Source organism: Crinia signifera, chromosome 1, assembly GCF_055691185.1.
Source record: "Crinia signifera chromosome 1, ASM5569118v1, whole genome shotgun sequence".
Lineage (NCBI taxonomy): Eukaryota > Metazoa > Chordata > Amphibia > Anura > Myobatrachidae > Crinia > Crinia signifera.
In genome coordinates, this window is record NC_139217.1 from 299,894,009 (window position 1) to 299,910,854 (window position 16,846).

The 16,846-nt window shown below is 41.6% G+C and overlaps 1 protein-coding gene across 6 annotated transcripts in view; it reads right to left on the bottom strand.

The window, feature by feature from the left end:
• The window catches only part of SMARCA2 (SWI/SNF related BAF chromatin remodeling complex subunit ATPase 2), a 182,481-nt gene that overhangs the window by 96,081 nt on the left and 69,554 nt on the right, over nucleotides 1-16,846 (bottom strand). For all 6 annotated transcript variants that reach the window (XM_083186032.1, XM_083186026.1, XM_083186027.1 and 3 more), the window contains 8 exons: nucleotides 16,227-16,337; nucleotides 14,913-15,155; nucleotides 10,026-10,139; nucleotides 9,627-9,734; nucleotides 7,227-7,313; nucleotides 6,339-6,385; nucleotides 3,933-4,099; nucleotides 631-794 (listed from right to left, as the gene is read on the bottom strand). In XM_083186032.1, the coding sequence (XP_083042158.1) occupies nucleotides 631-794; nucleotides 3,933-4,099; nucleotides 6,339-6,385; nucleotides 7,227-7,313; nucleotides 9,627-9,734; nucleotides 10,026-10,139; nucleotides 14,913-15,155; nucleotides 16,227-16,337 (1,041 nt within the window). The remainder of the gene's footprint in view (nucleotides 1-630; nucleotides 795-3,932; nucleotides 4,100-6,338; nucleotides 6,386-7,226; nucleotides 7,314-9,626; nucleotides 9,735-10,025; nucleotides 10,140-14,912; nucleotides 15,156-16,226; nucleotides 16,338-16,846) is intronic.

Below are 16,846 nucleotides of genomic sequence, written 5' to 3' on the forward strand. Positions count from 1 at the left end.
TACCGGTTCAGAAACGGGTAGGACCCTGCATTTTAACCGGTTAGAAAAAACTGCATTTTCTAACCGGTTAAGTGGGACTGGACCTTTCAGACCGCACACATTACCGTTTTAAAACGGTAAAAAAACGGCAATTTACCGTTTTAAAAGTGCGGTCTGAAAGGGGCATTAGTGTACCGTGTCCCCTCTTGCCATGCAGACACCAAAAACGCAAAGGAAAAACTTGCTTGTGTCAACCTATTGCATGTCGATCGTCATGTGTGTGCTAACATTTGGCCTATCGATCAATAGTTGTGAACCTAAAGACTGTCGACCTTTTTACTGACGACAAATTCATCCATACCAAGTCACATAGGTATTCGTCAATTAAAGGTGTATTCAAATACAGTACAGTATCATTCAAAGAGATGTTATCTTCTGTGTAACATCAATACCATTACACATTTTGGCTAGATGTGGGTAAAAAGGAACATAATACTAGGCTTGTTTTCTTCAAAATGAAATAGCCTACAGTGCTATAACAGGTGCACATCGTGGCGTGTGTAGGCCCCCCTTTAGAATTAAGTGATTTGTTATCAGTAAATAGGAGACCATTTGGGAACAGAACGGTTTTAATATCAATAAAAAAAGCACCTGATGAGGATTCCAGTCACTGTCAAAAATGACGACTGTGTCTGCAGCTTGGAGGTTCAGGCCTAACCCTCCTGCCCTGGTACTCAGCAAGAAGATAAAGTACTGAGAGCCTTCTTCATTAAACTTTTTCAGCAATGCAGCTCGGTCTTCTGACTTGGTTGTACCTTAGAATAAAGCAAATTCCACGTTAGCTGCATTTATTATATATTTGCATATATGTTTAAATAGGAAGGGAATAAAACAAAATAGTAAATAGCATCTGGTATTTCCCAGCAGTTAAATCACTTAATGGCATTGGCTTAATATCAACAATAAGAGCCTGCAGTGCATCATAGGTGTGACTTGAATTTGCACCATCCCGACAAAGGGACTCCATTTGCGAAGACTCCTGCTGTAGAATGGGTTACTGTTGTAAGCATGATGAAAGTATATGGAGCTGGGGCCCAAGCTTCAAGCAGCAGACCGTGACACTGAAACAGGATATGGCTAGAAGAAATATCCCCTTGCTTTATATAGGGAAGCTGGCAGAATATGACCGATACCATGGAATAGAACAGCAAATAAAGTGAAATACATCATAAGACCACTGAATTGTGTCAATGTTTCACAACATTGAGAATAATTATCTCTAAGCGGTGCCCTCTCGAAGTGAAATAGCTTGTACTTTAGGTTTAAGGTAATTTCCACTGTAATTCAGATTTCAAAGGAAATGCAAACAAGTATTTACTTTGTAAATAGAACATTATTGTCATCGTTTCATAACCTATGAGCAAGTGTATGAAGTAAACAAAATGTCTGGTATTTAAAAACTGAGCTATCATTTTTCTACTGCGGCCTAGAAAATGATAGACGGAATCTGATTGGTTTTTGGAATAGTAAATATACTCCTAAGATGTGGGAGGTGCGTGTCTAAACTGAAATCTAAATTGCAGCATCAACATAAAGCAGTCCAGCATTTATGAGCTGCACGCAAATACAGCCAGTATTTAGCCTGCATGACTAAAAACGTATGTCTTTGCATGTGCAGCATGGTTTGTCCAGGGTTACTTGAACTGTGTTGCTGTATTCCCATTTCAGAATAAGGTCCTGCAACTGTACAATAAAAGGTGAGAAAGGATTCATTGGGATTTTTAAAAACTTTAGTATGAGCGCAAAAAAATAAAATGACAAAAAAAAGAGGATGGTGTATTTTGTGTATCTTGCACTTGGCTTTGCTTTCATGATGTAGGTAAAGCTCTCAATAACTGAAAAAGCCATTTAAATATTAAGCTTTTTTAATCCTGTACACTTACCTAAATTGCCTATTGTATTAATGAGTTCATATTTTTTGTAAAAAAATGACTTAGCTGTGATATAGATCAGGCTCACCTATATGCAAAATAAGAGGTCATAAACTATTGACAGAATTCTATTGGTTTTGGATGCAAGTTCCACAGGCAACAGTTTCCTCTGCTCGCAGCCCCCTGAGGTGGTGAGCAGAAATCTGCCCAGTCTTAGCATTTGTCTTTATGCATGTAAGCTCTGTGCAATAAGGGAGTCTGTAGTACTCACATCAATCTGCTGAACCCCGCGAAGGGCTGCGGTACGACGTACGTGTCCTCCAACCTTTTGATACCCCCACTATCCATGTCACCGTGGAGTTGATTTTATATAGTGTGGCGAGTGCAGCGAGCCACGGAGCCCGAAGCGTGGCGAGCACACGCTGGATACATGTGAAGTAATACGCGTGCGCTCGCCACACTATATAGAATCAACTCCATGCCGACGTGGATAGTGGGGGTATGAAAAGGTCGGAGGACGCATACCGCCACCCTCCGTGTTGGCGTTGATACTGGGGTGGCGTTAACAATGGGGGGGGGGGGGGGGGGGGGGGGGGATTTTACATAGTAATCACCAATCAGGGAGGGTGTACAATTAAAAAATCGGGTCTGGGGGGGGGGGGGGGGGGGGGGGGGGGAGAGCATTTAACATTGTAAACAGGCATCAGGGTGCCTGTACAATGTATTATCGGATATAATTGCATCGCATGCCACTAGTTAAGGCATGTGATGCAACGCGATATTAAAATTGTACACTCCTCCTGGGAAAGGCTCAAAATCGGGTACAATCGCATTGCATGCCTTAACTAGTGGCATGCGATATATCGGGCGCCCAGATAATACACAAGTACCCATACATTATCACAGTGTACACATTAAATTTGCAAGAGAGGATTTCACTGTAGCCAGGCGGCATCTACCTGAACGCTGGCTGCTGCACATTCGTGGACATGTGATCAGGTCTGAATTAAACCCCAAATCAGGCAGTACTGGTGTGTTGATGCTTAATACCAAAGCTCAGAATCTTGGGGTCTGCTAGGGATGCTTGCTTAAATGGCAGCTCTACCTGCATTTCCTCCAGTTGTTAAATCCACTATGATATATGTAGAAAACCTCCACCCTTGAACACTGGCACAGTACTCTGGCAGTTTACAATGACTGCATGGTCAGGTACTAATTGTCATGGTAAACAGGACAGCACATATCACTGTACCAACCCGAAAGGAGGACGACTCAACATCTGAGAAAAAAATTAAACATTAGCTGCCTGTTTTGATGCCAAAGCTGCAAACCAACTACCAAGGCCTGAGAAAAGACCAACTAGCTGCGCAATATGTCAAGCCTTTACAAGAAAGGTGCTGACAGCTGCATAAACTGCTGTGGAGACAAATGGAAGAATTGCAGCTCTCGTTGCTCTATGGTATATCGGTTTAGATAGCAAGCATGCTGGTAAGTTGAGCCTCATTTGGAGATACACTAGCAGGGGGCGCTAGGCCGAGAACTGAAAGCTAGCTGTATATCACCTGCAATAATGGAACATTTTGGTTCCTGGGTGGTAGTCAACTCATTGGATAATTAGTGCTCAACAAACCAGCCCTGACAGGGCAGGAAGGAGCCTAACGTGTAACCAGACTGCCAGGAGAGAGATGCATCGAAAATGGCTGCTATGTCTCTGTGGAGGGGATACAGAGAGAAGTAGACAGCCTGAGACAGACAATAAAGTTAGGTTAGTGGTAGGAAAGGGATAAGCAGGGTGTCTCTGGATTTCCACTCAGGTGAAAAAACCCCAGGGACGGTGTATTTGTCACTACAGCCCTGTAGCAGGAAGCCCAGGAATATAAATATATTAGATGTGGAGTGATACCAGATTCTGTTTAAGAAATCAATATTAATGGTAACACTTGCCATATAGATAAACATTTGAAATATATTATATCAACAAACAAAGCTTTTTTTGACATGGATTATAGTAAAAAGACAAACCATCCAGACGCAGGTAGAGAAAGCTCCGAAAAGCAAAGTAGTCTTCCATGATAGTCATGAGTGATGTCATCTGGCAGAAGAGCAGGACTCTATGATTTGTTGCTCGTAGCTTTGGTAGGATCCGATCAAGTAACTCAAACTTTCCGGAGGCCCTATACAAATCAGGCCTGGGAGATACAAAAACTGGTTAAAGTATGAATATAAAAGCATTAGCATAGTAACTACAGGATGCTGTCATTCGGTCGACAGTATGCAAGGTAATTGTGTGGACCATAGGCATTTAGAATGAATACGCATAAAAGTTAATCTTTTTTTGTCTCTAGGAACGTCCTTACCCAGATCCAGATGTTGAGTCCAGTGGTGGTATATTGGCAGGGTGATTTTTCTGGATAAAAGTCCAAGGAGTGTGGTCTGAGCAGCGTCCCCACGTCCCTTGGTTGTACAAGTCACTGAAACCGATGTGTTTTGAGCCTCCCTGGGCTCTTCTTCAAGGGTAAGTGAGAGCCCATGGAGGTTCAAAACTTGTCAGTTTCAGTGACTAGTACAACCAATGTTGTGGGCGTAGGGACACCACCCAGACCACACTCCTGTGAGTCAGCAGGGTGTTTTATACCTGGAAAAATTGCCCTGCCCATATGCCACCATTGGCTCCAACATCTAGATCTGGGTAAGGACGTTCCTAGAGATGAAAAACATTTGCTATCATTTATTGTACCATTGCCATGAGGTCATTAATTTTATACGCATGTTCATGGTTTATTGGGCAGGTTATACCTATTTAGTAATGAAATTATATTTCACTATTATTCTGAGCAACTAGTTACCTTGCATACACTACCTCACTGGTCAACTAGGGACACCACAGGTGTGCATAACAGGGCAGCTACAATCATTGCGTTAGGTCAACAGTGTTTAGGGCGACAGTCAAAAGGTCAACACATCGACAGTGTCAAAAGGCAGACAAGCCACAGGTTGACATGAAAAGGTCAACAAAGCAAAGGGTTGACATGAGTTTTTCTTGTTTTTAAACTGACTGGTTCATACTTTACAACCCCAGTAGGCGTAGAGGGAGAGTGCAGCAAGGCACCATGCTGAAAGCATGGCTCGCTGTGCTCGCTATGCAGGGAGAAGACATACACTTATACTGTGTCCATGTCAACATTTTTCCGTGGCGACCTTTTGACCATGTTGACGTGTTGACCTTTTTGACTGTCAACCAATAGTGATTGACCGAGACACTGTTGACCTAACAACCCATACCCAGTAACTACAAAACCAGATATCACATTATACAGGGTCAGATGCATTAAGCTTCAAAAGTGATAAAATGGAGAGTGATAAACAACCCACCAATCAGCTCCTGCCTGACATTTTTGATTGGCTGGTTGTTTATAACTCTCCATTTTATCACTTTTGAAGCTTAGTGCATGTGGCCCACAGATATGTCACAGGGTGACAAATCTGGGTGCGTTCATTTATATTGGTCTATCCCATGTGTGTTATTATAGATTTTAAAAAGATCTTATGCTGAAAACATTTTTTTGGTGCAGATCAGGCTAACAAAATAAAACAATTATTATGAGAACATTTCGAAGCAGACACACTGTAGTAAACATTTTCTGAAGAGGTGTTTTTGGTGCTTTTTGTATGACACTAGATAGTGTCTGAATTATCTGAAAATCAAGGATGATCACATAGTTATTTAGTTAAAAATACAATTAACACATTCACTACATATGAAAGGGACACCCCACTTTTATTTCTTCAATAATGTGCACAAGTATGTAATTCTTATATGTGATATCAGGAAAGAATCTGGCTACTAATGTAATATTCATAATGTAAAATAAAACCAAGAAAAGTGGCTGATGTGTGTAGACTTCTTTAACCCCTTCAGTGGTGTTTTTTTTTTTTTTTTTTTTAAGGGAGCGCTCCCCAGTGGGCGAGTTTTTTCTCGTGATCTCTCCCTAAAAAAAAAAAGAAACACCGCTGTGTCCCCGGGTCCGGGCAGCGCCGCTGAACTGTGTATCATTCGCTGCCCGGCCCTGCCCCCAGCAATACGCATAGGGTCACAGAGCCGGGGGAGGGGGGAACAGGTGGGGAAGGGGACGCACCGCCAATCAGCCTGAGCCGGGCAGCGCTGAAGCTGATTTCAGCCATCAGCTCAGCCCGGCTCTAAGCAGTGGTAATCCCGAGAATTGTCTGGGCACTGAAGCACAGCCCGGAAAATTCTTGGGTTTGCCACTGAAGGGGTTAATAGTCATGAGCCAAATGCACAATTGAATACTAGAATACTACAGAATATAATACTGTTATTTTCTCTGGTCTTAAGACAAAAGTGATAAAGATTGTAAAACTTTAAAATATCTAACATTAGAATCAGATGCCAGTATTAAAATGATTTACCCATTTATAATTCCATTGGAATATCCGAGATGCTCAGCAAAAGATTCCTGCAATAAAAAAAATGCAATATTTTGAATAGCACATGTACAGGCAATAATTGTTTGAGGTACAATACCTCATTTTTAATAGTATAAAATGCATTTACCTGGGACATAAAGCAAAGGCAACAGCTATATACATAAGAATAATACAATTGCCCTTATACAAGGAAAAAACAGAACACTAGACAAAATTTTAACAAAATATCGCTCAGAAAGACATTCCCGGTCACTGAATATTACTAACATTGTTTAGTGTATATGCACTATATCGTTCTACCGTGGCCACCACTGTTACATTTAATGATATTGGTGGTGCCACTGGTTGTCCAGTGTGTTCAGAGCTTAATAGCTCTAATTTAATGTGCACATATAAAATGGGTATGGGTAAAAGGGTCGACAGTCAAATGTTGAAAAAGGACATGCATTAGGTCGACATGGTGAAAGGTAGTCAAGAAAAGGGTTGACATGAGTTTTTACAATTCATGTCAACATGGACACCATTTAACTGTACTGATTCGCTTGCCATATAGTGGTCGACCTAAATACCTTTGACCTAATGACCACATCCCTATAAAATATGTTTCAATGGCAAATGAATATAGACATCCTAAGCAGAACATGTATGATATGGATAGTTATAACTGAACATTTGGGTATTGAAAACCAGTAAATGTGGCATAGCACACTAACAAGAAATGCACCTTAAGCCACAAACCAGCAGAAATGTCATGTAACTCCCAATTCAGTAACCTGTAATGTTTTTACAAAGAACATGTTTGTTTGGTTTAACTCTTTCCACGGAGGTTGTGTTCATTATCCTGTAACGGATGACATCAGCCGGACTTACCTCAATATGCTGGAATATGTATGGGTGGTTGCATATCTTTCGGAGCTGCATGATGGTATTCATTAGTGTTTTTGCACCACCTTTTCCCTGTGATAGTACAAAGAAATGTATTGGTGTTATTATTCGTATTTGTTTACAGTACGCTCCTCAAATTTATCATAAATCAAGTCTGTGAGAATAGTAACAAACCACATCCTCCATCCTATACATAACAAATTCCCTTCTAAACCTATAAACCAATTAATTGGCGGTCAAATTTACTTAGAACATGCTTATAGAATGCAAATTTAACCAAATACCTTTATTGTACATCAAAACTAATAAGATGTGTATGTTTTGCCACATTTGCAATCTGTGCTTGCTGCTAAAAAATTTTATACGCTGATAAAATCAATCATACCTACACCTGTGGTAGGGAGGACAGATACCAAAACTATATTAAATCAAAGAACTACAGATAAGAATCCAATAAATTCCAAAAATTTTAACCAGTTATTTATATAGCACACACATATTCCAGTGTTTACAAAAAATGGGCCAGATGCACTGAGCTTCAAAAGTGATAAAATGGAGAGTGATAAACAGCCAGCCAATCAGCTCCTACATAACATGTCACAGACTGTGTTTGAAAAATATTAGACAGGAGCTGATTGGCTGGATGTTTATCACTCCCAATTTTGTCATTTTTGAAGCTTAGTGCATCTGGCCCAATATATGCCTAGTCAAACATCAGTCTCTGCCCCAGTTTAAACTACAACCTATTGTACCCATTTTATACCGCACACTAGTGTTAATTGTAAGAACCTATATTTTCTTAATGAAGGCTTTTCTTAAATATATGCATATTTACAAATCTACATTTATCCAGGATGTGATTTGTGGGTCACTAAACTTCTTTTATTAATTAAAAACTTGCTTAATATAAGAGTACATGAAACATATGCACAATTCTCTGCCATCCTGATTGCATAGTAATAATGCATTTAAAGGTTTGGTCAATTTCATATACATGTAGTTATTTTATAGGCACCGTGCTTATAGTCATTGGCTATCCTGGGCCAAAGCTGGTACAGTACTTATAATCACCAAATACCCAGGGCAAGGAACTGCTGGTCCCTTCAGTCTAAACTGACCAAGGCTGGGAGCTGAGCTTGTGGTGTTAGTGCTTGGCATCTCCCAGGAATTGGGTGCACCGACCGTTGTAACCATTTGCCCAAATACAAGAACTAGCACCATTCCTGTTCTCTCCAACCAATGATAGGCTCTGTGGCAGCTGTGGACATGCATCCCAGCAAGTGCTTTATACACAGGCATTCCTATAATCAGGGACATCTATGATTTACAGAGGTTCAGTGAGTGGCTAGATTCAAGACTGCGTTTCACCTAGTTTTAATCAGCCACAGAACTAGTGTAATCATTGGTGTCCTGAATTAAAGGAATATCTACGACATTTATTGCTAGAACTGACCCAGGGCTGCCATCACTGTGTGGTATCTGAAGCAATGTTAGGAGTTACAGGTATTAACATCCAGGAACAGGATATTAAATATACCCCTCCTGAGGTGCCTGGGACTGAACACTACACCCCCATAAGAGAAAAGTGCACCCAGCATGGCCAGTCTAGCCCTTTGGGGGTACAATGGGGCTCCACTGCCTAAAGACCGACCCCCTCCTCTAGAGATAAGGTATTAGATTGTGCTCTTGAATTATACATATGCTACATTATACGGCATAGGACTATGGTGTATTCACTACCATGCATTTATTAATTTGCTACATTATCACGCATGCAGTACCAGTATTTACTAATATATTATATTTATATTTCTATAGGGGCCCAGATGATGCACTCTCTAATAGTCAGCCAAGTCACTGTTGTACCCGACATCACCCCTAAGCCTTGGCCCCTATCACTCTACTCCAACGATGGGCCATTGAAACCCCATCTTAGTTCCATGGCCTGATCCAGAAAGAGCAGTTAAGGGAGGCTGCAGTGGTCCATGCAGTTACATGTGACGGTAATGGCTTTGTGCCCCTGGAGATGCTATTACTTCAGCAGACTACAATGCAGGTGGAGGTTTCAGATCTCCAGTCTGCCCCTAATGTAGCCCAAAAACAGAAAACTTCTGTCTCAGAAGAATACATTTTAAAAAAGGCATGCCAAAACAGGTAAATGACTGCAAATGAATCCCACAACTAACTCCCGCCGACAACAGGCCCTTAATCACGACTGAGTTTAGATTCAGCTACCCGAGCTATAGAGGGAGCAACAGTATTTTTTAGTGTCCAGCGTCCTAATGACATCTGATATAGCCCAGGGTTTTAGTGTACACCCCCATAAAAGCGAGAACATTCTTCAACACACTGGCACAAACATTTTAGGAACAGTACGCTACATACCTTTTTATCTTTTTCGGACCCATCAGTGAGTAGAATTCCTTTTGCTTGCATGTGTCGATATAGAACTTTTTGCAGCGAGGACATATCACATTTAATTACATATTCAACCTGAAATAATTGAGAGGTAAATAAGGTTGTTAAACATCGAAAATATGTACAATTTTTGGTTTTGCATAACTTCTAAAATTATAATAAACTATACAGAAGCCATAAAACAAGTAACAAAACAAAATAATATCATCACCTTTTTTTTCCAGAAATAAGGAAATGACATACATTTTTGTATCAGTTATTTTGCTGCTAAAACCAGTTTTGCATAAGTCACCTTTGGTCATGAGCAATAACTTCTCAGCTTTGCCTTTATTGGTCTAGGACTGCAGTATAAATAGCATTACACACCTTTTCTGGTAACTGCGACTCTACTTCTTTCTTCAACCTTCTCAACAAGAAGGGACGAAGAACTTTATGCAGACGGCGGATAATCAGTATAGTTTCTTCTTCATTTAAATCCACCTAGCAGCACAAACAAAAACAAGAAACTAATGTAATTCATATCTATGATCTAATGTAGCATAGAACAACATTTAGGTCACCGTTCTATAATAAACATTAACACATATAGTAGTTAAGGAGTTGTATGCAATAGTAATGATTTATCTATTTCATATGTCGCACATAGAAAGCAGCACAGACAGTGAGAAAACGGTTAGTGTTCATTTTTGACTGAACATCCCAGGTTCTTCTAGATCTGTCCCACATGGTTTTGTAGTAGGGCAAGGAAAGTCTATTCCCCAGTACGGAGACCAGATTTTGCCTGAAATTTAGCCTGATAGCAAGTAAAATTCTCTTTTGGAAGAGACTGAAGGGAGATTTAGAAAACCTACCAAAAATAATAATTCGAGGAGCAACCATTCAAAATTGAGATTCTGTTCGATAGAATGGAGGCGATAAACAATAGATAGATCTGATGGTTTCCAACATGACGCAGCCAACATCTACATTTGTTCTCTTTATACAGTACTAGCTAAAAGCCTGTCAAAACCACAGCAATGTACTTTCACTTTGAGCTGCAACCAGTTTTTTATTTCTACTTTGAGCTGTTAAAGCCCATACACACTGGGCGATTTTGAGCTGAAAGCCGCTCAAACTTGGTCTTTTGAGTGGCTTTCAGCTCAAAGCCACCCAGTGTGTACGGCCCAGCGATGAGGGGTGATGCGCGCTCCCACATCATCGCCGGGAAAGCTGCTCACCTGCTGGTATCACCAGCAGATGAGCGGCTTTGTGCATGGCTTTTCATAGCGCTGCGCTATGCAAAGCCCCCCCCCCCTCCCCGCTGACCGTGCCAGGGGAAAGGGAAAAGAGGTCATCACTGTCCAAAATCGTCCAGTGTGTATGGACCTTTACAGTTTTTAGCCCACAAAATATCCTTGGCTTAGAAGGTGGATCAGACACTGATTGTGAAGTGTTACCTCCAGGGGCAGGTGACTCAGAAAAACACAGGGGGAACAGGAGCAGCAGCTGCCCTGGCCTGGTCCTGTCACTAATGGTCTACACAATTCACTAAGTCAGAGACTGAATGTGCCCATACACTGTACAATTATTGTATGCAATTTGGACTAGATCGCATTGCATACGTTTTGCAATGCAATGAGATGCAATCTAGAACAAAAACTCTGTGCAGCACATACTTTTTGATGAGATGTGTAGTGTTTATTCTGGCGCCCGCTATCTTTGAAAACGCATGCAGTTTCTGTTACCTGTCTGGGGTGTTGTTGTCTGCTGTGGTGTTTCTAGCACAGGTCTGGTTTGCATATCTGTGCTGATATACAGACCACACTGTGCTAGAAGCACTCCAGCAGACAGAGACACCCCAGACAGGGAAGAGGAACTGCATGGGTTTTCAAAGATAGCGGGTGCTAGAATGAAAAAAATGCTGGCTTCCTGTCAGCCAAGTTGGAAGATTGCAAAAAGAGCCATTGTTGATTTCACTGTATGGCCTTGAGCATGCGCGCTACTAGCCATAGGCAAACATATCCGTTCGATAATTTATTGGCTTGGGAATTCGCACAACAGCGATCAGGTCTGAATAACCCCCATAGTCTTAAATGGAACTCTATTGTATAAAATTTCCAATCCAAATAATCCATTTTCTGTGAAGACAGATTTTATTTTTCATGTATTTGTAGGTTCCAGACTAGATCAGGAGTTTCACCTTCCAAAGACCTACACAACCACCAGGACTGTACCACTGCTGAAGCTAAGCAGCTATAGGCTTTGTCCTATCTGTCAGTGGCTGCACTCTCATTGCTGCAAGTGCTCCTCCCACCCTTACATGAGAAGAGAACTTGGTTTGATCTGAATCAGGAGCTGCCCTTACAAAACATGCTGTAATCTGCTAGGCACCTAAAGAAGATGGGGTTGTAGTGAGGAGGTTAGGATTGAAGGCTATAGTTTAGTTTAAGTGTCAAATCCAGCCGCAACCTACAATCCCCCATGGTCCTGTGTCAGAGAAATGTCCTTTTAGTAAAGGATGCATTACAGAAAATGGAAATCACGTATATTGCTAATAAAATATTAGGTACTTGTATAGTTTCACGGTGGCACTTCCCAGCGGATCATATGCAAATCGTATACAATTTGCATACGATTCGATCTGCAATGCGATTTGGCACACCCCCACTATCCACGTCAGCCCAAAGCGTGGCGAGCCCCGCAAGGGACGCGGTACGCCTCCTCCCGACCTGTTCATACCCCCACTTTCCACTTCAGCGTGGAGTCGATTTTCCAAAGTGTTGCGAGCGCAGCGAGCCACAGAGCCTGAAGCGTGGCAAGCACAGCGAGCCCCGCGAGGGGACACTGAAAACGAGCCTGAAGCGTGGCGAGCGCAGCGGAATACACGTCAAGTAATCTGTATCCGCCACGGGCTTGTTTTTCCATGTCACCTCGCAGGGCTCGCTGCGCTAGCCACACTTTGGGCTGGGTGGCTCACCACACTACAGAAAATCAACTCCACACCGACGTGGAAAGTGGGGGTATAAACAAGTCGGGAGGACACGTACCGCTGCGCTCGCCACACTTCGGGCTGACGTGGATAGTGGGGGTGTGCTAAATTGCATCGCAGAAGACTCGTATGCAAATCGCATATGATATTTGCATACTATTTGCATGCACTTTGCATATGATGCGATCTGCAGGGAAGGGACGCCGTGAAACTACACAAGTACCCAATATTATTTATACATAGATTATCCATAATAATTTTTATTCGAATGTGCTACACATCCAATGGGATGATTCCACAACCAACGTGGTGGTGTTACATGCAGCAGCGGTCCATAAAGTGAATCATTTAGTGTGTACTTTTACACTGCACGACTATTGGAAGATGCACACCTAGTTTAAAGCTGTGGACACACTGGCTGATCCAGCTGCCGCCAATATCTGTGGCCGGCAGGGTGCTGGTATTGGCTGGCAGAGAGGAAAGGATGTTGCAGCAGGGCAGGTGCATTGAGCAGCATGGCCCTCGTTCAGAGATAGTAGTTCCGCACAGTCTACAGTATTTCTACATTCGATTCAGATGCCACAGGGCTGCGCATCACAATCACAACAAAATCAGGTGCTGTATAGAGTGGCGCGATTTGCACTATATGCTAAGAGATGACTATATAGTCAAAATCGATAACGCAAATTGCACCATGTGTCCACAGCTTTAGAATACAATCTGATATATTATAGAAGAAAAAAAAAAATCAGTGAAGTATTCAACTTGCTAGAACAAGAGCACCTACTGCCATAACATATCTGCTAGTTAATCAGAGGACTGCGATGGGCAAAAACTGAATTTAATATCAAGTTCAAAGTTGTCACGTTATCCTCGCATTTTGTTTAGAACTAACGGTACTTGTTTCCTAGCACGGCCACAATCGCGGCCATCGGGTGTAATTTTTAGTGGCCTGCGACGCGACCGACGCGATGCCCACGATTTTTCCATTGAAATGCATTGAAAACAGTGAAAATCGCGTTGGTCGGGTCGTATGCGGCCAAAAATGCTTAAATGGTCCACACGCGATGGCCGCGATTTCCCCATAGGGAACAATGTTAAATGGCTAACTTTACCCCCGATGACCGCGATTTCCCATAGGAAACAATGTTAAATGGGTCAATTTACCCAAATCATCATAGGGAACAATGGTAAATGGGCCAGAAACCCCAAAAAACACCCCTGAACATTGACATGTCCCCCCAGGGGACGCGGATACCTTCACAGGTAAACGCGTCCCTTCGCGGGCTTCACAGGTATCCGCGTCCGCTCGCCACGCTTCGGGCTCGCCACACTATTCTATTCTCAACTCCACGCCGACGTGGATAGTGGGGGTATGAAAAGGTCGGAGGACGCGTACCGACGCCCCTCGCGGGCTCGCTGCGCTCGCCACGCTTCGGGTTCACGTTGATCGCGGGGTGGCGTAAACTACTTTTGGGAGGACATTTCAATGTTCAGGGGTGTTTTTGGGCCATTTACCATTGTTCCTATGATAATTTGGTTAAATTGAGCCATTTCACATTGTTTCCTATGGGAAATCGTGGTCATCGCGGGTAAATTGAGGCATTTAACATTGGTCTCTATGGGGAAATCGCGGGCATCGCGTCTGGCCCATCGCACCCGATTTTTTAGTGCATGCGATGCCCGCGATGGCCCCGATTTTACCCCCGATGACCACGATCATGATCGTTGTGGCCGTGCTAGGAAACAAGTACCGAACTAACCTAACCCTTTGAGTGCCAAGTGAATTTTTCAAAATTGGTGTCAAAATTGCCAAGCACACCTTTTTATTCATCATAATGACCTGTAATGTTTACCTTATAGAGGAAATAATATTTTTTTTTACAAATCTTTTATTTTCATTTATATAACTAATGTGATCAATGCTAGCATTTTAGCGAATATTTTGAACATGTTGGCACTTAAAGGGTTAAAAAGTTAAGAAATAATGAAAATATGCAAGGGACAGATATTGCACAAAGTCAGCAAACTTTTGGGTTAAAATATGAGAGATGCTGGCATCTGGTTTGTAAATGAACTGGGTCTATGGAATGTAAATGAAAATGATTAAATATAATGAGTATATGATTAAAGTTAACATGCAGTCTAGTATTTACAAAAATGTGCTTTTGCTCAGTATAGTGCTAGAAATGTCAAATCAAATTATACCTTGAATTGTTATACCAATTTAGAAATTTCTGTGTTGATTTTTTTGTTTTACTGGTTATCAGACATTGAAACATTACCCGCTCTCCGGTCATGGCAAATGGAGCATTGAACCATTGCTCAAACGTGCTGCAGCTCTTGAATATGGTAGGCAGAAGGAAATTCAGCAAAGCCCAGAGCTCCGGCAATTTGTTCTGGAGCGGAGTTCCTGTTAGCAGTATTCTACGTGGGGCCACATAATGCGTGTTCAAGACTTGAGTTAACTTGCAGTGATGATTTTTCATCCGATGCCCTTCATCCACAATCATATACTTCCATCGTATCTAAAACAATGACACGTCTTACATAGGTTAGTGCATTTACATACATTCCTGAAAACCTCTATAGGTAAAAGAAAAAACCTGTACGGCTGCCATGTTCGAAAAGTGCTTTCCACTGGCATCACATCCTTTCTGCTCATCCATTATAAATAGCCACCATTGTTCAGAACGTTTGTTGAAAAAAAAAATGTCATTTTTTTTAACCACGACAAATTTCTGTAATTTATTATACACAACAAAACGTTTCATTTTTCCAAATAAGCTGCTGGAACAGAGTTTATTTGCCAAATGTGTGTCATCTAAGCAATGGTAATGTTACTGAAGAGGCAGTCCATTTTATTGTATGTTCTTATTATCTAGAGTGCCAAATATACCAACTCTGTTAGAAGAACAGAAGACTTACTTCAATAACAATAAATAACTTTATCTGCAATTTGCACGAAGCGTTTGCACATGAATAATTTGGACAGCTACCCAGCCAACCTTCCCAGGATGTAGTTCTTTTGCCAGATTCTCTAAGGACTTGCCAACAACTTCAAATAAAATCATTTTAATGCATCAGTAAATCCTCCCGAATGCAGATTCGTACATTAATGAGATTATAACCCAGAACAGACCTAACCAAAAACAAGGTGGTGGCAGCGGGCAAAGTGTAAACAACAACAGGAAAGAGCCATTAGGAGCTTCAGAATGCTGCAATTTCCATCTGCCAGCCGCCCCTGCTCACTGCAGTACATTGCTCCCACTGATCACATGGTGGGATAGACTAGGGCAGCAATTACCAACGTGAAAAGCATCAAATATCTGACTAGGAGTAAACAGACTGCTGGCTGAAGGAAATATACTTGGGAAGGATTATACATTTCATAGCAGAACTAAATCTTTCTGGCCAGCAGTGGTAAACCTGCACTGCAGTGGTTTGATACCAGTGGCATTAATACATGCAATAACACAATCGGAACAGGTGTAATACAAAGTCTAAATAAGAGTGAGGAACGATAACGCAATCTATGGTCTTGTTTTAGTTATAACAATGACATTCAGTTAATAACAATAGAGAAAAAGCAAAAATACCTTTGCAAGGATGTGCTTGTCTTTTATAATGTACTCATAGGTTGTCAAGAGGACATTAAATTTCCCACTGCGGAGTTGAGGGACCAGAGAGCGTCTCATAGCAGGTGTTCCCTAAAAGTACGAGACAGGGCTAGAAATCACACCATTGATTTTCTGGTAGTGTTAAAGGGTCAGATTTATAAAACTAAGATTTTAGACCGTAGGCTTTCTTATTTACAAAATTCACTGATATGTTTCTCTTTTCCAAATTATACAGCATAATTGACATGAACCTTTTATATATGCATATTTCTGTTTACCTGACCGAAGACCATCCATAATAACAATGTCCTTGTTCTTATTTAGGTTTCCCAAACAATGCATTGGGGGGAAATAAATTATTTTCTGCTCCAAATGTGCCTGTCTCTCCTGTGGAGGATCTCTATCCCCATAGTATTAAACCCAGTGTCCCATAGGATGTTAGAGAAAGAAAATGCTTTTGAAGTCGGTGGTTTCGGAGCCCAAACCCAGGTGTTTAGACGCCCATGTGCATTGAAACATGCAGACGCTTTCAGGTGCAACAAATGCTAAAAGGCAACTGATCAGTGCCACATTTGAATTGCTCTGATAGACGTCCATTT